The sequence below is a fragment of the Enhydra lutris genome, unplaced genomic scaffold (assembly GCF_002288905.1).
Source record: "Enhydra lutris kenyoni isolate GAN:26980312 unplaced genomic scaffold, ASM228890v2 scaffoldscaffold21, whole genome shotgun sequence".
NCBI lineage: Eukaryota > Metazoa > Chordata > Mammalia > Carnivora > Mustelidae > Enhydra > Enhydra lutris.
In genome coordinates this window covers 67,510,306-67,533,521 of record NW_019154105.1, presented here as the reverse complement: position 1 = coordinate 67,533,521, position 23,216 = coordinate 67,510,306, and the positions used below count along the sequence as shown (strand labels likewise).

General features: G+C 50.6%; 1 protein-coding gene across 1 annotated transcript in view; it reads left to right on the top strand.

The window, feature by feature from the left end:
• LOC111149245 (huntingtin) overlaps positions 1-23,216 on the top strand; it is a 140,170-nt gene that overhangs the window by 78,617 nt on the left and 38,337 nt on the right. Inside the window, 10 exon segments of the mRNA XM_022506203.1 lie at positions 431-509; positions 634-795; positions 2,760-2,815; positions 4,058-4,206; positions 6,080-6,216; positions 7,949-8,065; positions 11,622-11,744; positions 12,094-12,329; positions 13,438-13,580; positions 22,111-22,318. Coding sequence (XP_022361911.1) covers positions 431-509; positions 634-795; positions 2,760-2,815; positions 4,058-4,206; positions 6,080-6,216; positions 7,949-8,065; positions 11,622-11,744; positions 12,094-12,329; positions 13,438-13,580; positions 22,111-22,318 — 1,410 coding nt within the window.

Sequence of the window (23,216 nt, the reverse complement as noted above, 5' to 3'; positions counted from 1 at the left end):
TGTGTGTGTGTGTGTGTGTGTGTGTGTGTGTGTGTGTGTGTGTGTGTGTGAACGGTCATCTAACTTTGAATGTGTTTCTTGAAAAGCGTGTCATGATGTGACTATTTAAAGAACTTTCTTCTAAGAAAATCAAGTGAGCTCTTCAGAGTCACTGAATCTTTCCAGTGGGCATCCCCTTTCAGCCTCACTGCAGCCTGGGCTGGGTGGCGGTGGGTTTCCTGCCCCGGGCGAGCTCTCTCCGGGTGCCTGCTGCCCCAGACAAGGCTTGGGACGGCCGCCCCCTGCGGTCCCACTGCAGTCCGACTGTCCGTGTTGAAAGGAGGGGATCCCACTTTGGGCGTGGCCCCCCAGGCCCTCTGGCTCCGAGTGTGGCTGGGGACACAGGAGAGGATTTAAGGCCACTCTTTGCTCCTGTTTTTCCATTTGGCAGGTGGTTTGATGTCCTTCAGAAGGTGTCTACCCAGTTGAAGACCAACCTCACAAGCGCCACGAAGAACCGCGCAGATAAGGTGAGTAGAGGCGGCAGGCTTGGGTGCTGGAAGGGAGGACGGGGCTTGGCGCCTCCCAGGTCGGGGGCTTCAAGTTTTCAGTTGAAGACTAACTTAAGATTTGTTCTTCCCCTTTTTTCCCTAGAATGCTATTCATAATCACATCCGCTTGTTTGAGCCTCTGGTTATTAAGGCTCTAAAACAGTACACGACCACTACGTCCGTGCAGCTGCAGAGGCAGGTGCTGGACCTGCTGGCGCAGCTGGTGCAGTTACGGGTCAATTACTGTCTGCTGGACTCTGATCAGGTTGGTCCCTGGCGGCTTCTTTCTGCCCTAGCTGCTGGCGAGTCAGCGCCAGTCACCTGTGAGAACCTGCAGGCTGCCTCCAGGGCACGGGCCTGCACTGCACCTTCCCGGGTTTTGGGCTAGCCGTCTGGGTGGGACTGGCTCCCAGTGGCCATTACCCTCCTCACCCCAAGACAAGGGGATTTAAATTTTAGATACAGTTAAGACTTAGTCTTGGGGGAGGGCATTTTTGCAAAATGCAGGGACTTATTTTGAACAGATTATCAATTCTGACATCTAGTTTCAAACAAGCCGACATCAGCGTCATCTGTAAAGAAGACTTTGGTATAAGGCAGTGGGGCTTGGCGCCACATCTCAAGAGGCCCTCCTGGCACCTCTCTGGCCAACACAGTGTGGACTTGCCCTGGTCAGCTGGGACTCAGCCGTGGGGAAGTGCTTCCAGAGTCCCAGACCCCTGGGACGCTACAGATAAAGTTGTATCTGAGTCATGGAAATGTGACTGTCATTGCTGGGCCATGACCTTGGCCTCCTTTCCTAAGTGAGGCGGGAAACGTTTGGTAGACATGGTGTGTCTGTAGATCCTGCTACCACCAGCACTCACCTGAGAGGGTCTGTTGCCCAGAGCAACGAGGAAACCCGTTCAGGATGCTCATCTCCCTGCCGGGCTAGTAGGAAGCCGTCCTCTGATGAAGGAGGGCTTAAAGGACCGGCTTCATGGTGGCTGACATTTGGACTCATCCTCCTTTTGCCAGATTATCAGAACATCCTCCGGGAGGCCTGCTGCTGTCCTCGGGCAGATGCTCACTGGAGGGCAGTCAGGGACAACATTCCCTTTCCTCTGACACAGGGGTCTTGGCGGGCAGAGGCCTCATCTGAAGCCTCGGGTGGTGGTGTCCCAGAGGGAGGCAGGTGCATGCCGACTGGGGCGTGAGGAATATGGGTGCCCTGGGGGCTTTCTGGGCAGAATCCAGGGCCCACAGCAAGGGGTGCACCCTACCATCTCCTCGGCATCCAGTGTTGACTTCTCACGGGCAGAGCTCGATGTTCTCCTGCGGAAGTGAGAGGCTGCTCTCTTCCTGGGCTGGCTTCAGGGTGATCGCATTCTCTCTTCAGTCTTCCTGCGTAGACTATCTTCTCAGAAATGCTGTGATTTTTGGTGCTTCTGTCTGTGTGACTCCCATCTCCACCTGACGTGTGGACATGGCAAGGGGCCAGCCTCAGAGTCCCTGCACAGCTGCCTCCCAGCCCCCCTCTCCCGGGCTGCTGCTGGTCTTTTCTTGCCATGAGTGCTCTAGACTCATATTTGTTCGGATTTGTTTGTGTCACTCAGGGCCCTTTCTCCCTGGTCCTGAGGGTTTCAGTACAGTGACCATAGGAAGCGAGAACAGGCAGACCATTTAATTCACTTCCCGTCGTGGTCTGCGGAGCGTCTGGTCTGTGTCTGTGTCGTGCCCGGGGGCTGGGAGCAGACAGTGGTGCGTAACCTCCAAGCTTGAGGTTGGGAGAGCGTAGGTGCTTGAAACAGAGTTGGACACAGTACTGGCTCTGAGCTAGTCCTGAAGAGCTATCTGTGCTCTCAGGGTCCCCTTCCCTGTCAGACAGCAGCCTTCCTGCATCAGCTCCTTTGAACATTGGGGTGTGGGGGGAGAGGGTGAGTGGACGTGGGCGTCTTCTCACCCAGCCGGTCTCGGGGCATCCGTGCTGCTTGGTGGGGAGCCAGAGCGAGCCAGCCCCGTGTGTGTCTCTGTGGGTCTGCTCCGTGTCTCCCGGGGGGCTCCCACCCGACCGTTCAGTGGGGCATCCTGAGTCATCTCGTCTGATAGAATACGGCTGAGTTCTTGTGTGCACACACACGTTGGCTGCCAGGAACTGGTTAAAAATGGACAGAAATAAGTAGGGAGAAAAGCAACCTGGTTTGCATGTTGTAATTACTGATGTGAAAATTTTTATTTTCCTGCCTGTAGGTGTTTATTGGATTCGTGCTGAAGCAGTTTGAATACATTGAAGTGGGCCAGTTCAGGTAATGGCCTTTTGTTCTTTTAGACTCTGTGTCCTTATTAATGCACTTACATGGGACTTTAGATTATTAAGATGAACATTTACTTTAAAGAATTATGAACATTTTTGCTAGATTTTTTTTAAGTGGAACTCTGATTAACATGCTGTTTGTTTTTATTTCTCTGAAAAATTGATAAGTGTCTCAAGACCCATTTAGAAATAGTTGTGCAGCTGGAATTAGACGTGTCCGTTCTCACATTTCAGAGCCTTTAATTATGAGAACAGATGGGTAATGCAGTCCCGCTGGCTGGGACGCTGATCGTTTTCTGAACTTCTTAGAGAGAACGTGCTTTAGATGTGGCTGTCTTCAGTAAACACAGTTACTCTGCACTTTCCTGAGAGGGGCCGCAGAGCTCCCTTGCTGGACAGTGAAGCCTTAACATTCTCTCCTGGGCCAGTGACGGGTGTGTGAGTGTAGTTACTGAAGATGAGATCTCTCTAGTATCTTAGCTGAACAACCTGAGTCAGGGGTGTCCACCCCTATGTGCTCAGAAATCTGCGTTTAGCTTGTGCCTCCCCAAAAGGCTAACTGCCAAGAGCCTGCTGTTCACCAAAAGCCTTACCGATGGCGTCAGCAGTCGGCTAACTTGCATTCTGTGTGTTCTGTGTATCGTGTGTATTCTTACAATAACGTCAGGAAGGCACTATGTGTTTATAGTACAGTATTGTATTTATGAAAACCGTGCATGTAAGTGGACCCACGCAGCTCAAACCCATGCTGTCGGGGGTCAGCTGGACTAACTTCATGAGTAATTGGGCTCAGCTGTCCTTTGTAAGTAGGTGAAGACCGATGCGTTCTCAGTGTCCCTTGGGACTAGAGACCCAGTACTTTTTTACTCTAATTAGATGACATTTTGCCTATATGATTTGAGACAAGTTACTTTTTCTCCTTGGAGTCCAATTTCTTCAATTGAAGAGAGAAGGGGCAGGAAGAGAGCTCAGAAGATCGTACCTCAGGGCGCCCAGTGCTTTCTGGAGGCTCTCCCTCAGCCCTCCCCATCCACCCCCCCTCCCCTCCTCCTTCTCCCCTCATTCCCTGATCACTCCCTCCCCTCAGTCTCTCCCCACTATACCCCAGCCCCCCTGTTCTGTCGCTTTCTCTTTTGCTCTCAATTTGGAATCATGAGTAATTTCATGTTGTTTATATTGATCATGCATCTTAATTTTTAAAAGGAAGTATCTAAATGGATGTTTTTGTTTCTAGGGAATCAGAGGCAATTATTCCAAACATCTTTTTCTTCCTGGTATTACTATCTTATGAACGCTATCATTCAAAACAGATCATTGGAATTCCTAAAATCATTCAGCTGTGTGATGGCATCATGGCCAGTGGGAGGAAGGCTGTGACACATGGTAACGGGACAAACCTTTCCCTGTGGTCGTCAGTAATGATGTGCTGGACAGTGTCAGTCTTCATTACACCAACTTCCAGCTGTGTCCACGGCTGCTCTGTGCTTTGTGGCTCTGTGTGCGTGCATGTGCGTGTGTGCATGTATGCGTGTGCCTGTGTGTGCATATCTGCATATGCCGGTGTGCATGTGTACAGGTGCATGTATGCATGTGCGTGTGTGCCTTGTGTGCGTGCGCACATGTGCATGCATGCGTGTGCCTGTGTGCACGTGTGCGCCTATGTGTGCATGTGTGTGTGCCTCTGTGCATGTGCATGCATGTGCACACGTGCGTGTGTGCGTGCATGTGTGCACACATGTGCATGCATGTGTGTGCCTGTGTGTGCACATGCATGTATGTGTGTGCCTCTGCGCGCGCATGCGCGTGTGTGTGTGTGTACATGTATGCACGGCTTAGAGATGTCATAAAAGGGAGAGAGCGCCCCCCCCGCCATATCTCAGGAACTTAATATCTTCTAAGGTCAAAACACAAGAAAAGCAGGAAGGTGATCTGAGAGACAGATAGAGCCTGACATAAACACTCTCATCTAATTACATGAAATACAAGAAACTGAGAAATCCACCTTTTGGAAGGACACTTGGTGTGTTGTGTCCTGGTACGGGAAGGTCCTGTGCTGCCTGGCTCTTTGCAGAGACCTCAGTGAGGAGCACAGACAGTGTGCCGCTCTCAAGCAGGCCCCACCTGCGCAAGGAGACTGCAGTTCGAAGAATAAACTGTAAATCGTTGAACTTTTCAAACAGATCTTTCAGCGCTTTCCTCTTGACTCCTCTCTGGCTCTACTGTCAGAACAGTAGGCTTTTGAACCTGGTGGGGGGACTTCCTCAGACCTTTGCAGACCCCACATGTGGGGAGGGCACTGTGACGTGCAGCCTTCTCTGTTCCACATGCTTGTGATAGAGCAGGTAACGTGTTGAGGGGGAGACACTCAGGGCCATCTGATCCTCACAGTCTCTGGAGTCACCTTTGCCATGGCTTCACAAGGGCTGAGATTCATGCCACAGCAAAAGTTCACACTTGTACACGTATGGAATTTGGGATCCGTGGTGCAAATGTCAAATAGAGGGATGACAAAAGCCCCCTAGATTAGAGGGTCTTTGGATAGAAAATCAGTGGGCAGCCAAACCCTCGTACTTTCTATGGAAGACTTGGTCATCTGTAGTACAGTCAGCAAGTATGCTGTGCGTGCGTGTGCCGGGGCTTGCGTGTGCTGGGGCGTGCATGCCACTAGGCAGTGCCTGGCAGTGACATCAGTGACATGATTGGGCCACACCCTTCCCAAGGAAAGACACTTCTTAGATGGTTTGTCCCTGTGGTGGTGCTAGACTAAGCAAATTACTTTCACTACTGTTTTGGATAAAGACAAAGCTTGGGGGAAAGGCATTATCTAATGAAAGTGAGTTACTACTTAAAATGGCGTAGAAATCTAATACTTTAAACATAGTCATCTCTTCAGGTAAATCTTTAAGTGGAGTACACATTAGAATAGGGTGTTGCTACTTTTAGTTAGAAGATTTTAGTTTGAATTTCACTTTTGAATTTGTGTCTCTTTTTGTCAGAAGTGATGTTACATGACAGACACCCTAGTTTTTTTTTAAGATTTCATGGAGTTATCAGTAAGTGTCTGAGGAAGACCTGTGGCCTCCGTGGTGGCACACTGATAATTCATAGCACTCAGGGCTAGCCTGAATCCATCCTATATCAGAAGCTGTGCGCGGATTAGGGTTTCTTATTTTTTGGACACATTTTGGAGGTGTTAAGCTGTGTCTGCAGTCTCATGGTTTGTGATGCCTTCTGACCCTCCTTTTGTGCCCCACAGCCATTCCAGCTCTGCAGCCAATAGTGCATGACCTCTTTGTACTGAGAGGGACCAACAAAGCCGACGCTGGAAAAGAGCTTGAAACCCAAAAAGAGGTGGTGGTGTCGATGCTGCTGAGACTCGTCCAGCATCATCAGGTAAGAGGGCGCAGTCCCAGCAGGGGCAGGAGGAAATGGCCTGTGGCCCACTGTCCGCTAATTCGCGGGTGATCCTTCATGCTGCCCGGGGTGCTCAGTTTGGGGAGCTGCCAGGGAGGGCTAGGCTTGGGTTTGATTTAAAGCTGTGTGGCTACCTGGGGACGTTGACTGCCACCTGGCTGACAGTCACTAGGTCATTCAAGGACGTTAATAAATTGGAGACCCTCTTCTCCAAAATCTGTTAATTGCCATTGATCAGAATGATAGAATTCTAAAAGATGATTTGAAAAATCCCACATCTGAGGGGTGCCTGGGTGGCTCAGTCAGTGAAGCATCTGATTTCAGCTCAGATTGTGATCCTGGGGTCCTGGGATCAAATCCCTCATCAGGCTTCCTGCTCAGCAGGGAGTTTGTTCCTCTCCCCCAGCCCCTCTCCCATCTTGTGCTCTGTTTCTTTCAAATAAATAAAATCTTTAAAAAAAAAAACCCTCACATCTGAAATAATCTGAAGACTTTAGCTTGTACATCCATCCACGTGTTGAAGCAGGGCAAGGCTGTTCTCCTTTGTGCAGAGTGAGGTTTTGTTTTCCTTAAGGTGGAGCAGTTTCGGGCCAATCAGGGGGCCTCAGTGCAGAGATGTAGCTTGCAGTGATGTCGCTCTTAGCGTGCACGCTTGCCTGGCTGTTGCGTAATTCTTGGTAGTTGTTTGTCTTTGAATATTAAAGTCATAAGCTTTTCTCGTGGAAACACTTTCTTTGTGCATTCTCATTTTGGTTAATCTGTGTAATGTTTAATTAAATGCTTACTGTTTAATTAAATCCCATAATTACAATGAAAAGTACAAAGCACCCTGGGTTGAGGGGATGCCCGGGGAGTGCACTCGGGGAGCTCTTCATCTGCTTCTTGAGAGGACAGAGAGGGTTGGCTAGGCTTTGTCGAGGAGAGTCAGAATGGAGTGCAGATCCCCCCTCTTGTGGGAGAATGCTGCCAAGCACACTGAGCCAAGGCATGGCTGTAGGGGCGCAGGCTTCTTACAGGGTGGGCTTGCATTGGCTTGGCTCTCTCTGTAGTGCTCCTGGTGAACAGGCCAGGCCGCCGGGCATTTTCATCAACAAGTAGCTGATAAGTATTTTCAGTTTTGCCGGTTCTTGGGCATTGGTTGCAATAACCCAGGTTGGCTGCTCGGGACAAAAGCTGTCCCAGCCAGTGTGCCAATCAAACTTATTTACCAAAACAGATTTAGCTGTCTATGCTCAGAACTGATCGCTCATAAATTCGTGCTCGACCCTGGGTAACTTTTCTGACAGTAAGTACGGCTCAGTAGGAGGGTAGCTTTGCGAAGAGCAGAGTTGAAATTAATGTAGACAAAAGTCAGGAGGCATCTGCGGGCTAGTCAGGGCTGTGTTTGCATTTTTCCAAAGGTTAGTATAAATTTGATTTTCTTTTTGTGCCTTTTGTTTGATTGTGAAATCTTGTAAACCCCATAGAAGCATAGAAATATAATAATAGCTCGTGTTCCCAAGGAGTGGGCAGTTGGAGTATGCCTCTTGCGTTTTCTTCTGGTTTCCCATGTGTCCCGTGTCCCGTGGGCCAGGCTGGCATTGGGTACATCAGGCCCTCACCAGGGATCGTGTTTGCCTCGTGGAGCCCTCCTGCTGAGCTGGGGTCAGTGCAGCAGGCAGGCACGTGTGATCTGTGAGCACTCTGACCCCCCCCCCAACTCCCTCTGCAGGTGCTGGAGATGTTCATCCTGGTCTTGCAGCAGTGCCACAAGGAGAATGAAGACAAATGGAAACGACTGTCCCGGCAGATCGCCGACGTCATCCTCCCGATGTTAGCCAAGCAGCAGGTTTGTCCCCGTCTGCTTCATTCTGTGGGGTCCCTGGGGCACCTTCCTAAGTGGCAAAGATTCCTGTAGGAAATGGCACTTGGGATTGGCATTTCACTGAGTCGTAATAAACTCAGTTTCTGGTCGTCCTCAGTGCCACTCAACAGGGCAAGGATTTCATTCATTCTCAGTGACCTTCTTGGGTTGCTGTGTTTCCTGCTTCGCAAGAGCGGAGCCCACGCCCGCCCAGAGCTGCACGGCCGGAGATTGCTGGGGCCAAGGCGGAGCCAGCCTGTCTCAGTCCAGAGCCGTGTCCTTTCCCGTCTGGCTGCCCTCCCGCCCTCATTCTGGTCAGGCAGGCGTTGGTACTTGATCTTGAGGTGTTTGTTGTCCCTGATCATCCGTGATCCATCATTTAATCAGAACTTCTGTAATTGAGCAGTGTGATCAGTTGTTTCCATAACTGCAGTGGAGCGAGGTGATGGCCATGCCGTGGGGCATGGAGCCCACTCGACACAGCTTCTGAACCATGTCTGCTACTGGGTTTCCAAGGATAGGGTGCCCTGTGCAGGTGCAGCAGCACCTTCGTAAATACAGTGTTGGGGGTGTCCCAGGGCGGCAGGGGGTGCCACTGCTGCCCCGCCAGGAACCTCACCAGTGGTCAGCAGGCCTCTGGGCCTCAAGCGCTTTGGATGCGGCCAGGAGGTACTGTTGGTTCATCCCAATTGTCCCAGTGGAGGAAGCAATTATTCTGGGGGACAGGCAGTGTCCATGACTGTTGGCAGCTGGTGCAAATGTGTAGACAGGATGCGGTAGTCATTACTGTCTTCGTAGCTTCAGCTCCATGCTGGGTCCTGATGGACTTGTCATCAAGCAGCCACGTTATAGGGAGGGAGTCTTGACTTCCAGTGACACTGACAGAGGGCAGTTTTGATAAGTTAGTGAATGTGGTGTTTTAACATAGTCTTGGGTTCCATGCCTGTGGATCTGTATTTTTAGAACACTATTCCAGAAACTTTATTCCAGTCTCTCATTTGTCTTGTACACAATCTAAGGAAGGTGGGGCTGGAAGGCATGGTAACTGTGCAGGTGACCCCCACCCCCATGAAGCCGTGTGAACTGCCACACGGGACCCGCTGGGTGGCTTGTGCGGGTGCATGCTGCACGCACAGGTGGTGGGGGCCCTTTTCAGTACGAGCAGTCAATATGGAATGAACAGAGCTGGCGAAAAGCCTGGCCTCAGGAGTCACAGTTTCACCGGATGGAGGTAGAGGAGATCCACCACAGAAGTAACTCGTTGACGTGTGTGAGACCCCAGACAGCAGGCACTGTGTGGGGTGGGCCAAGGAGAAACAACAGGTGGCAGTGTCCAGGCAGGGCTGTGTTGCTCAGTTTGTGTAAGCTTGACCTGGGTAAGAGCTTTCTAGGCGGAGAAAGTAGCAGTGCAGGCCCTAAGGTATGGGAGCATGCCCGCTATGATCAGAGAATGTTGAGAGGCCGTGCGCGTGGAGCAGGGAGGATGGCCAGGGTCTGGGGGCCGTGGATGGCCTCTCTGGCTGGCGTGGAGGACTTGGAGGAGCCTGTCAGGGGTTTGGTACAAAGCAGTGGCGTGGTGTGCTTTGGGGGCTGAGGATCGCCGCAGGGTGGGACGGAGGGCTGAGCAGGGGCACCAGCCTGTGGCACGGAGGTCGTGGGCCCCAGGGTGGTGAGTGAAGGGGCGAGTAGTAGCTGCCTGCCACAGATGGTGCGGAGCAGAGCTGGGAAGTTTGGCCTGACTTCACGGGGATGGGAGGAGGGGTGCTCATGGATGATGGGCCTCCCATCTGCCGAGATGGGGGGATGAGGAGGAGAGATCCTGGTCTGGGTGTGTGTGGCCAGCAACCTGGGAGGCACTCTGGGGAGGCTGAGGTCGGCGTTTGGATGCACGAGTCTGTAGTTGTCAAGATGGAGCTGAGTAGAGGTGAACACTGGGATGGGAAGAGGTAACTGTGGGACCCTGTGTAGCTGGGAAGGAGGGCAAGGTGAGCTCTGAGTTTAGAGGCGGAGCCCATGGAGGAGGCAGGGAAGGAAGAGCAGGTGAGTGGCAGTGTCGAAGCTAAGAAAGGAAGGCATCTTGTGGAGGGGTCAGCTCTCAGCTGCTCACCGGCTGAGCACATGAGCTGGGAGCCACCCATGCATTTGGCAGACTGGTGGACACCGGGGAGCGGTTTGGGTGGGTGTGGAAACCTCGCTCAGGAGTGATGGGAGAGAGGCCTAGGCAAGAAATAGGCTCTGAGAAGGAATAGAAGCGATGTGGCAGCCAGAGGTGGAAAGAGGTCAGGCAGTGCCTGTGTGTACACTGAGGCCAAAGGCAGAGGTTACTGCCCTCATAGGGCTGGGCGTGGCCCTGGCTGTGGGTCCGGTGTATGCCTGCTAAAGACCCAGAAGAGGCAGAGCTGGTGGGGCAAGTGCAGGCCGGGGTGGATGCCAGCAGTGTGGAAGCTCTCCAGTGGCTCTCCTGACCATGGAGGTGGGTCCCTGAGAACAGCGCATCTCTGCAGACAGGTCAGACGGGCTCCCTGGCTAGGGACGCGCTCTGCGGGAAGAGTGGAGCCCGGCAGGAAGGCAGTGCTTCAACATACTGAGGGAGACACTAAGCTCAGAATAGTTTGCATCCATTAAAAACGTTAGATTTCAAATTCTGTTGCCTTGGGAGTTCTCCATTCCATTTTTAAGGAAGAAAGCAGAGACGTTCATAACAAGATATTTCAAAATATCTTAAACAAAAACCTCTTTACATGTGTGGATATAGGATTATAGGAACATGGAGAAAGATAAAGAGAAATACAGTTGATCCTTGAACAGCACGAGTTCGAACTGTGCAGACCCACAGTCTGTCATCTATTTCATCTTCCTTATGATTTTCTTAATCACACTTTGTTCTCTTACTTACTGTATTGTAAGAATGCTGTATGTAATCTGTATGCAAAATATGTGTCAATTAGCTGTTTCTGTTACTGGTTAGTTTCTGGTTGTCAGTAAGCTAGTAGTAGTTCATTTGGGGAAGCCAGTGTTACACAGGAATGTTCAGCTCTGTGGGGGTGGGTCCCTCTGACCCCCATGTTGCTCAAAAGTCAGCTGTACACCTGTTTATTAACTTTTGGTCTAATCAGCTGAGTATGAATGGGGTGCAGATAAAGCGAAGAAAGGAAAAGAGTGTGTGTGATTTCTCCTATCGGTAAATTCTGTGTGAGTATAGAGAGAGAGAGAGAGGCATGAGAGACGGTCCGGGAGTGTGGGTAGTGCTCATATCGAGTGCTGGGATTCCAGCTGGTTTTTCCATACTGTTAAATGTTTCAATCTTTTACAGAAAATGTACATTGTTTATATAATAAAAATTTAAATGAAAAGATTTCCCTGTGGGTAAGATGTAGCTGCTACAGTGTTCTAAAAACCGTGTGCCTGGTTCCCTACTAAGGACGCTTTTAAAGGCAGGGGTGGTAAGGCTTGGATGGTCAAGGTCATCTGGCCTAGAGGTGCCTAACCTGACGTAGAAATGTTAATATTTTTTTGGCTTTGTGATGTTTAATTGCAACAGATGCACATTGATTCTCATGAAGCCCTTGGAGTGTTAAATACTTTATTTGAGATTCTGGCCCCTTCCTCCCTCCGTCCCGTGGACATGTTATTACGGAGTATGTTTGTCACTCCAGATACAATGGTGAGTGTCTTGCCTCGTGGTGGCCCCTTTGATGTGTGACTGTGCAGTGCAGTGTTCATCAGAGTTAGCTGGGAACTCAGGCCGGCAGGGTGGGGCTGGGAATTTGCATTTTAAACAGGTTCCCAGATGGTATTGATGCTGCTTATCTGGGACCACATTTTTAAACAGATGATAATTTATTGGCTTTATTGATAGAATGGTAAAATAGGGGTAATTTTCATCCATGAGACTGGCACTCAGGAAAAATGTGATTCTCTCGTTTGTTTTTATTGTGATACTAGCTTTATGGTAAGTTTTTTTTTTTTTATTCTCTTTTTATTTTAACTGTCACTTATTTTCTGTCTTTTAGGCATCTGTAAGCACTGTTCAACTGTGGATCTCAGGAATCCTAGCCATTTTGAGGGTTCTGATTTCCCAGTCGACTGAAGATATTGTTCTCTCTCGTATTCAGGAGCTCTCCTTCTCCCCATATTTAATCTGCTGTCCAGTAATTAATAGGTTAAGAGACGGGGACAGTACTTCAACACCGGAAGAACACAGTGAAGGAAGGCAAATCAAGAGTTTGCCAGAGGAAACGTTTTCAAGGTATGCTGTCTATTCAAGCCTTTACCCATCCCATGGCCTTTAGGAAGTCACATTTTGTGAATAGTAAGTCTGCCGTAGCTCCTGATCTTGCTTCAGTGCTGTAAGTGGGGGTAAAGTAGTCTGCGTGGGTATGCTTTCTATTCCCGACCTGCCTCATCTGTGGCACTGGGTTCATGTCTCTTAGAGTTCAGTCACGTCCTGTCCCGTATCCTTGTTAAGGACCACATAGTGGCTCACCATGGCAGTGCAGGCTGAGGCCAGCCTGACCTAGGTGCCAGCAGTAAGGATGCATGTTGTGTTGCCTGCAAAGAATTTAAAAATCTCTGAAAATCCCCTAAAAGTCTCATTTTTATTCTCATGTGTGCGGGCCATTCTAAACAATCAGTAATAAAATCTTTCCTCCTGCCAGGGTGACTGTTTCCACTGTGTTCCCCTTGGTGTACTTGTATCAAATCGTGTCTACCCTCACAAATTATTTGGAAGCTCCTTGAGGGTAGATCAAAAGTCACGCCCAGTAAATGCTTATTGCCTAGAGAAGTGTGTGTCCACCTTCCCCGGATCCGGGGAGTGAGGTAGAGGGGTGGGATGTCCCATGAGTGTGGTGCTCCTTCCAGGCGGGCCGTGCTCCTTCCAGGCGGGCCCATGGAAAATCCATTCAGCCTTCCGTTTATTGGTCATTGGTGGGGGTGCCTGTGCATTTGTGAAGAGAAATCCAGTAAACCTGCCCGACACCCTTTTGTTTGCAGATTCAGCAAACAGAGGTAGCCTGTGGCTCCCTCTGCCACAGCTAAGCAGGGGGTTAAAATGGATCATGCACTAAATTCCTACGTGGATTGTTGTCTTGGACTTCTGTGATGCTTCATGGTTTGCAGGGCTTTAAACTAACTGCCCTGTGGGTGATAGTTTATTGCCATCTCATAAGTGAGGCAGGTAATACAGAGAGGGAAAGGGACTTAATACAAAGAGATGGTATTAAATGTTGCACTTTGTTTACTTATGTTTTTGCTCCAGCTCTGTCTACCATACATACGTATTTTTACAGTAGACCTCATGTAAGTGCCCTGAAACAGTCACCTAATTGATGTCAGACTTTTCCCTTTCTTTGAAGGTTTCTACTACAACTAGTTGGCATTCTTTTGGAGGATATTGTTACAAAGCAGCTCAAAGTGGAAATGAGTGAACAGCAACATACTTTCTATTGTCAAGAGCTAGGCACGCTGCTAATGTGTCTGATTCACATCTTCAAGTCTGGTAGGTGCTTCAGACTGGTCTTCACAGAGCATCTGTTTGTTCCGCGTCCTGTACTGTATGCTGTCAGAGGTAGGGACTTTGCTGCCCGGTGTAAGCTCTATGGTGCGTAATGTACATTTGAGAAGGTTTTGTTGGGGCACCTGGGTGGCTCAGCCGGTTAAGCGTCTGCTTTCGGCTTGGGTCATGATCCCAGGGTCCTGGGATGGAGCCCCATGTCAGCCTCCCTGCTCAGTGGGGAGCCTGCTCCCCCCACCCCCGCTCATGCTCTCTCTCTTTCTCTCTCTCTCTTAAATAAATAAAAAGTCATACAATTTTTAAAAATCTTAAAAAGTCATACAATCTTAAAAAGTCATATAATTTTTAAAAAATTGAAAATGTTTTATTGGTGAGAAAAAGTAAACCTGAGGGCTTCCTCCTCTCTTCAACATTTAGAAGCCCAAGATGTTTTTGTACTTTCACATGTGATTGTGAATTAAAAAGGGCAGTGAACCCAAGAGAGAGGAGTCACAAGAAGGCAGCCTTGCAGCATGCATAGGAAGCACGAAGTCCATATTAGGACAGTCAGTCCTTTCTAAAGAGGAATGAGTGTTCTTGAGAAGAATGCCTTGGCTTAGATTAAATGGGTGAGAAGCTGGAAGACTTTAGTTATGGGCTACAGCTCGCTCTTCTTTCAGCAGGAAAAGTGAGAGGCAGTTCTGATCTCCAGGAAAAACAAACAGCAAGGAAGTCATGGTCCAAATACAAAGCAAACCAAAGCATGGTGTGATTTTCAACAATCAATCTGATTGAAAGCCTTGACTTTAAGAAGCTGCTTTAAGTGGCTCAGGGGTCGTGACCAAGGACATATAGGAAATGTTGTTCATGTTTCTTGACTTTGTGGGAAACTATATTCACATAATTATAAATGCTGTTTGATTTTTCAATTGAGTTTAAGTCAATGTGTGAATAAAACATTGAAGACTTATCTAATTTTGGTTTCAGAACAGAATGAAAATGTTTTTATTTCCAAGAAAAATAAAAGGGAAACTAACCAACTTAATTTGGGAGTGGAAGATAGAGAAGAAGGTGGAGGGACAGAAGGGTCACTAATCTCATCTTGCATTGTGGGGATTATACAGTCCTATCTAAAGTTGACACAACAGGAAATAGAGGCTACAGAGGTAACTAAATAGGACAAAAATGGAATTTAAATGGATAGGTGCCATGAGTGAGGTACATCTCTAATAGGGTAGAATCTGGAACCATCACTCAGCAGGACCCTGTCCTATGCTAGAACAAGAAAAGGAATGACTGCTTAGAGTTACTGGAAGTGCAGAGGTCACTGTTCTTGTTAGGTATGACGACCTCAGTCGTTTTCATTCTGTTGCCCTGTCGAGTATTTCCATGTTTCAACTCTGATCTGTGTTGGCTCTGTTCTCTGGTGGGCTCCTTCCCCATGGCAGGAAGGATGACCCCCGGGCACCTGTGGTCTGAGCCCCGGTGTGAGTCCTGTGAGTTCTGGGCGCTGGGCTACGTGGGCCTGGTGAGATATCGGGCAGCACCTGCTGAGAGCGAGCGAGGGCCACTTCCTCATGAGGGCAAGAGGAGCAGAGAGAATAATAGATGGGCTGCTACAGCTGATAAAAGTATGTCAGATTGAACTTCGGAGGTGACTGTCAGAACTAGAAGCAGGACAGCAGTTGCCTGAAAAGGGATGGGGCAGGGCATTTGTAAAATCAGAAGCCCCTCTCTATTATTGGACTTTTAAGTCGTGTCCATATTACTTGAGTACAAATGAAAACACGCACACGCACCAAGTAGGTCCCGCGGGGAGGAGACTGTGCTCATATCCAGCCTCTCTTCGCTTGAGGCATCAGGTGAGCCTGCCGCAGGCCGCGCACCAGGGCCATGGTGCTCAGGAGGGCTGGTGTGCCTCTTACCTTCGTGGAGCTTGCAGGCCAGTGGGGAGGATGATACACAGGCAGGGACTCTTGAGTCTGGAAGTTTCCTGTGCAGGAAGCAAGTAGCTCAGCGATAGGCAGAATGGGGGTGGGGAGGGAGGACAGGGTCCCTGGGAGGCGATGTTAAGCTAAGGCCCAAAGGCGAGATGCCATGCTCTGCCAGATGGCTGCTGAGAGCGCCCAGGTGAGGGTCAGAGGGGTGAGGGTCAGAGGGCGACCGGGGAGGTGGGCAGGGGTGGGGGGCATGGAGAAGGAGGCGTCTTCATGGCTGCTCATTTAATTGCTATTGCCCTTGGACAGGGGCATGGCCAGAATTTAATTATCAAGTGGACTCAAGAGCTTCAAGCCCTCTTCATTACTAGTATTGGAAGAATATTTGTTTTGAAGAACTTTTGATTTATGCTTCACTGACACACTAAAATAAGTTTAAAGTTGAGGAAAGACTTAAGCTACATGAGTTATAGGTCACTTGTAGTATGTCGGTCATTCTGATACTTGGCCACTGACTGGTCTGGATCTGATAGCAGAAGGACACCGTTCATCTCTAAGGGCTGCTTGCTTCCATCTTTGGACAGGGGTGACCTCCTGCGCATCCCGTGGAGTTCCATGCCATTCCAGGCACACGTGGACTCACCCCCTTGCCGCCTCGTGTTCTTCAGCTCAGATATCAGGGAAAGCGTGTGTGGTCCACGGCACCACCGCCCATGAGGGCTGCCTGCTTCATGGGAACATTCTGTGTCGGCCGTAGTTCAGTTGCCTCCAGCCATGTGTGGTTTTGGACACTTGGAATGTAGCTAGGATGGATTAAGGAGCTACTTTTTAATTTTATTTCTTTTAATTGACTTAAATTTGAATGGCCCTGTGTGACCAGTGGTCGCTATATCAGACAGGACAGGGTATCGGGGCAGAGCTCAGGCCTTGGTACTGGCCACATGGCCACATGGGCATTGCGCAGTGTCTGTTCCTGCTGTCGTGTGGTTCAGTGTTTGCAGAGAAGGTGTATGTGTTTCTGAGCGTCTGTCTCTATGTTGTTTATTTTGACCACATTTCCTCTAACGATACTAAGGGGCAGAATTAACTGTTGATTTTGAGGTAAGAGTTTAAATCATCTTGTACTTCTATGTTAAAGAGGTGCATAGAACATACAAAGTGGTGATTTTATTTATGCTTTGCCTAAAAAAAAGACAGTGAATTCCAGCCCTCCACTGAAAATTGCGATCTTCGAAAACAGTTCTTCTTGCAGCAGTAAGATTGGCCTTGGTTCAGACTTGGGCAAAGACGAGGATGGCCACCCTGCCAGGAATCACAATGTTCGCGATGGTACCCCCCATCAGTCCTTAGGACAGATCTGCGAAATAGCCCCCCTTTCTCCTGAAGAGAGGGTTTAGGCTCCAGAAGTTCCCGTGATAAAACCGAGATTGCAAACCAGCCATTGTTTCTTGCCCTTTGTTCGTTCTCTTACGCCACACTGCTGCTCGGTTGCTCATGGTGTGGGCAGTGGCTCGCGTGTGCAGAGCACTTCCTGAGTGACGTGGGGCTGCCACCTGCAGCTCTGCTTCCCACGCTCCTGGTCTCCAGGAGCCTTCCTGGCTCAGGTGCTCATCTGTGCTTTGTCACTGTCACTTGGCCCCAGGCCCTGTCCCTTCTCCCAGGTCCAGACTCTCCTGGCTTCGCTTGCCTCCCAGTCACGTCAGACATCACCTGGGCTGAGGGCCCTGCCTTCTTCCTATCTCAGCCTGTGGTCGCTGCTCAGAAGACCCGGAGGCGAAACCTTGCCCCGTGCCTCCTCCCGTCCAGGACCAGTACCCACACTCCCCACCTGTTAATTCAGGTCATGGAATGATTTTAACAAGGGGACAGCAGCATTTCGATGGCTTACCACAGCAGAGGGCTGCTTTTGTATCTGTGCCCATGCAGGAGGCTGTTCCTGGTCCCTGCTGGCTCTTCTCCATGTGGAGATTCGAGCCCAGGCCTCTCTTCTTCCTGGGGCTCAGCTGCCTGGGGCAAAGCACCCTGGCCTCGCTGGTTGAGGAGGGGAGGGAAGAGAGAAGAGGCTTCGTTGCCTTGGGCTGAAAGTGACCCACATCCCTTTTGCTTGTGTTTCTGTGGTGCAGCTCTCGGCAGCCCCCACCCAGGGGCTTGTTCACCCCAGTGGGTGACTGCTTCCCTGCGACAGCGCTGTGGGCGGAGGGGACAGACCTTCGGGGCAAAGCCATAAGGATGACAGCCAGGAGTTTCCAGAGGACAGACAGCAGAGTCAGGCGTCATAGCAGGATCAGCTGTGCCATCAGCCATCTGCCAAGGGCACCGGGTGGACCAGGGGCCTCTCTAGAGCCTTCGCAGCTCTGTGGGCATTCCCACCATCCCTGCGCTCTGCCGGGGGGCGGAGCATCTCCATAGGTGTTGCCCACACCCCTCCCTCACCTGGGGGTTAACTTATCTTGAGACCAAGAGGAACAACCCTGTGGCCCTTCCTCCCATTCCCCCCGGTGTCTGCTCTTGCCCTGATCACCTCCTGCCAGTTTGCGTCTTGAGTCTTCCCTGAGCGTGCTCACCAGTCCCCGTTGCACTGGGGAGCAGCATGCACGTTGGGCTTTCCATCTGGCCTGCTGCTGTGCAGATCAGCCTGTCTCTAATGGGGAACAACCCGTCCTGTCTTACCGTCCTTGCTCTGCGGCTTCCTTTGTTCTCTTGCCCGCGTTTACTACATGGCTTTTCAAAGTCAGTGTCTCTGGAGTTTATTCCTGTTGTTTCTCAAGCTGGGCTTTCCCTCTGGATTCTCCCCCCATAGCCCTTTGACCAGGAGTGGCGTGCGAGGCCCCATGTGCTCTGTCCTGCGTCCTCACCTTGAGAGCACCAGGCCTGAGCATGGGGGACTGAGCCTCTCACCTCTTGGCTCGATCGACTTTTTTTCCCAGCCTCCTAGTTACATGCGTCCCTGCCTTCTGTCTGCCCAACCCTGGCTTTCCTGATGTAGAACTGAGCACAGAACGCTGTGTTGCCGAAGGGGCACAACAGAGTGAGGGGATGTGTGAGCTTGTTGTGGAATGATCTCCACAGTAAGCTCAGGTACCGTCCATCCCGCACGTAGGTAGGTATCTTCTTTTTCCTTAGATGAGAACTTTGAAGATCCGCTCTTTCAGCAACATTCAAGAACATCATAGAGCAGAGTTAAGCACGGTCATCGTGTTGTACCTGACAGCTCAGAACTTACACCTGGAAATTTGTGCTCTTGACCTCCTTCTCTCTGTTCCCCCACCCCTCGCCCCGAGCTCTAGCAGCCACCAGTCTGTTCTCTGCATCAGAGTTGGGTGTTTTGAGATTCCCCATGTACGTGAGATCACACAGTATTTGCCTTTTTTGGTCTGACTTATTTCCTGTAACATAATGCCCTCGGGGTCTGTCCATGTTGTCAGAAATGGCAGGATTTCCTTCCCTTTTATGGCTAAATAATATTCCATTGTGTGTGCGCCATCTTTATCCGTTCATATGCTGTTGGACACTTAACGTTGTCTCCATGTCTTACTATTATACACGGGGATGCGATTTTGTTTCCGTCAGGTAAATGCTCAGTAGCGGGATTACTGGATCATGTGGAGGTTCGGTTTTTTAACTTTCTACGGAAACTCCACACTGTTTTCCACCACGGCTGCCCCAGTTTGTGTGCCGACCAGTAGCACAAAAGGGTTCCTCTTCCTCCATGTCCTCGCCAGCACTTGCCTTTATGATCCTAGCTTTTCTAGCAGGTGGTGGGTGGTATCTCACTACGGTTGGGATTCCCACTTCCCTGATGAGATGCCCATCATCTTTCCGTGTGCCTCTGGGCCATCTCTGTGTCTTCTTTGGAAAAACGTCTGTGTAGGTCTTTTGCTCACTTATAATTGGATTCTTTAGGGGGGTTTTTTTGCTGTTGAGTTGTAGGAGTTCTTTAGATATTTCGGATACTAGCCTCTTGTCAGGTGTATAATTTATGGGTATTCGGTTCTGTGGGTTGTCTTTTCATTTCATTGGTCATTTCCTCTGCTGTGCAGAAGCTTTCGCTTGGAGGCAGTCCCCCCCTGTTCATCTTTCCTTCTGTTGCTGGTGGTTTAGGTGACACACCCAGACAAATTGTTGCCAGTACCCAGGTCAGAAGTCTTGCCCTCTGCTTTCTTCCAGGCGCTCTGTGCTTTCAGGTTCCACATTTAAGTCTCACTGATGGTGAGGTAGTTGCTGTTAGTGAAGGAAGGGGTCCAGTTTTATTCTTTTGTCAGTGAATATCCAGTTTTCCTAACACCGTTTATTGAAGAGAAGTCTTTTCTTCATCATCGAGTATTCTCTGTCCTGGTTTCCATGCTGATCTCTGTTCTCTCTCTCCCACTGTTTCTGCCTCTGTCCCTCTCCCTGTCCCCCTCCTCTCGCTCAATAGGATTGTCCCCTTGGTGGCCTGGCCCGGTTGTTGCTGCAGAGACAACTCGTCACTGGCTGCAGAGCCTAGGTCACCGCACTGACCTGGCTGCCTTGGGGTCTCATGTCCATTCTCCTTCTAGCCTATGACTTGGTGTCTTGCCAGCCCCTCACACTCATGATAAAAATTGAACTCGTCACCTAGCATGGCCTCCTAACTCTGGCTTCTTCTGGCCTCCCAACTCTAGCTTCTTCTGGCCAATGTGCTCCACACTATCGTGGATGTTCAAACCCCAGCGTCGCTGTGGGGACACCTGGGTGGCTCAGTCATTTGGGTGGCTGCCTTTTGCCCAGGCCATGATCCCAGGGTTCTGGGACCGAGCCCTGCTTCGGGCTCCCTGCTCAGTGGGCAGTCTGCTTCTCCCTCTCCTTCTGGCTGCTGCTCTGCCTACTTGTGATCTCTCTCTAATAAATAAATAAAATTTTTAAAAACAAAACAAAACAGCGTCACTGTGGTCTCCCTGCCCCAGCGAACCACCTGACTTCTCGCTGCTCTCGTGGCCCCTCCAGAGGCCATGCAACCATTCCTCACAGCCCCCCAGCAGCAGCCCTGCTTGCTGGTCCTTGCTTTGCCCAGCGCCCTACTGAGCCCTTCACTCCGGTTTTACTCTTGGATCCTATTGCAGCCCTGTGCGCAGCTACTGCTCTTAATTCCATTTTGCAGGTAAGAAAGCTGAGACCCCAGATAATGTAGTGCTAGGGCCAACTAAATGGTAGAGCCACATCTCTGACCATGGTTTTCCATCCTGTTGAGTAATACCCCACAGCAGTACTCTGTCATTCCCTCTGCTCTGTGGCCTGGCTCCCCATTCCTCCACGGCAGCACCTGCCTGCCTCTTCCCTTGGGTCCATTGGCCCTACAAGGAGCCCACATAGTAATGAGGGGTACAGAGAAGGACCGGGCCCAGGCTGGGTGGGCCAGAGGTGGGCGATGCTGTCCACACAGCACCCAGAGAAGACCCTGGAAATGGGGCCAGAGACCAGGTGAGCAGTGGACATCTTCTCATTGGAACTACTGTTTTGAATATGTGTGTTCTGCTCCCTGGTTATCCCAGGAGGCCAGCCTGGTGTTGTGGGCCGTGACTGTCCTGCTTTTGTTAGCTCTCTTTCTCTGCCTCAGGTCAGAAGCATAACCAGTCACAAAGTAGTAGGGAATAGGTCTGTCGTCTGTCTTTGCCTATGTTAGGACCCCTTTGCATTTGGGATGTGTTGAAACCCAAATTAGAAATAAGATTCTGACTTCCCAGCTGTGGTGCCAGGAGGGTGAAGATGTAGAGGGCGGGGAGCCCTCGGCCTGCTCTCATCCATGCCCTGTCTTCCCTGATGTGCTGTGCAGCGTTTATCTGTCTCCGGGTCCTCGCAGTGAGGGCTAGCTATCGTGATGCCGTGGCCAGTGATGGGAGAGGTGTGTTGAGCTGACTTTGTATTGATCCAAAGGAAGGGACAGAAGGAAATGGTGAATTCCTGGAAGGGATTTGTCTAGGCTCCTAGGAGGAGGACACAGACAGGCTGTGGGCAGAATGCTGTTGGGTGTGCCCCTGACGCGCCCAAGACGATTGTGGCTGGCTGACTGTGGGCTTGCCCTGCCCCGGGCCGCCCCACACTGGGTGCACAGAGTGCATGGCCCTCCGCTCTCAGACAGTGGCCTGTGGAACGTGAGGTGGGGCCTGGCGGGCCGCACCGCCTGCCTTCTTCCTCTGGCACATGCTGTGGCCCACGAGGCCCCCCGTACTTCTTTGGAAGCCAAGGAAATGTTTGTTATGGCAGGAGGAGGGTGTGGAGAGGCTCCCGCTGGAGAGAACTGGCCCTATGGAGGCCTTGCTGTCCTGGGGGCCGAGTGCGGGCTGCCTGCTCTCCATGGAGCTGGGTCCCCTGTCACATGCAGGCACGGCTTTCGGTGTGGAGCTCCTGGACAGTTTGCTAACAGCAGTAGGGAGAGTACCCGGGAGAGTGAGAATGTTAGTGTTAGATAAGCAGCCTATCTGGCTTTTGCTTCGAAAGCCTGATTTTCTAAGCGCCAAATGCTTTGAATATGCGAGTATAGGAAAGAGCTGAGGGTGTATCTTTTTCTGGAAGATCTTCCTGTGGCCACAATGAGCAGCAAAGATGTTTCCCTCTTAGTTCTCCTTCTGGTTTGTTCGTAGGAATGTTCCGAAGAATCACAGCCGCTGCCTCCAGACTCTTCACGGTAGACAGCGCCGACAGCAGTTTCTACGGCCTGGAGAGGCTGAACGCGCAGGTGCGCGCCATGGTGCCCACGCACCCGGCCCTGGTGCTGCTCTGGTGCCAGATCCTGCTGCTGGTCAGCCACACCGACTACCGCTGGTGGGCAGAGGTGCAGCAGACCCCCAGGTACGTCTGGCCTGTGGCCTGAAGGCCATCCCGCCCTTGCACTGGGGCAGCCCAAGCTCTGGCCTGGATTCTTCAAGGCTTCGTGCGGACCGTGCCACGGCTCTGCCTTCTTCCCGTGGGCGCTGCACAGCAGGGGAGATGTGGTCAGGCTGAAGGCACTCAGTGTGCCGCAGCTTTCCAAATACAGTTTCTGTGACAGTCTCTTTGACAGGGCTTCTCTTGAGGGTCGTTCTTGTCATGCCATATCCCTCCTGTTAGGCTCTCGTCCTTAAATTGCTTTCAGAGCCAGACATGTTGCAACGTCTTAACTTCATTATAAGTTAAATGTGGTTCTGGTTATTCTTAGATAATGAAGTAATTACTGAGCAACATTTCAAAACTGCTTGGAAATATACTATTTTTCATCATTCACAAAGACTTGTGAAGTATCTGATTGGGGGGTGACCCCTTTTTGCAAAAAGTTTTCAGGGTTTAGCCTTTATTTCTGGGCACTGTCCTGCTCAGACCTTAACACACATGTGGGAATAGAACCTTTGATGCCCATCCACTGAGCTGAGTCCTCAGTGCCAAGTTTCTGGAAGGCTCAAGAGCCCCCGGTGAGGAGAGAAGGCAAAGGCAGCAGGGTGGGGGTCAGCTCCTTTCTGCTCATTGTGGAAAGGCTGAGCTGTGTGAGGCCTGGGGGCCTAGTTGGGCCACTCCATTGCTTTCAGCTGGAAAACCCAGTGTTAGTAGGCATCTTTCAGTGTCTGTGCTATATGCTGTGGTATGTGCAAAGAAAAATAATATGTGTTTTCTGCTCTCTGCATGCTTACAGTTTAGTTGGGGTAGACAGACCAGTGAGAACATTGGAAATGCTTCAAGAACATGACGTGCCATAAGAGTCAGGAACAGAAACAAG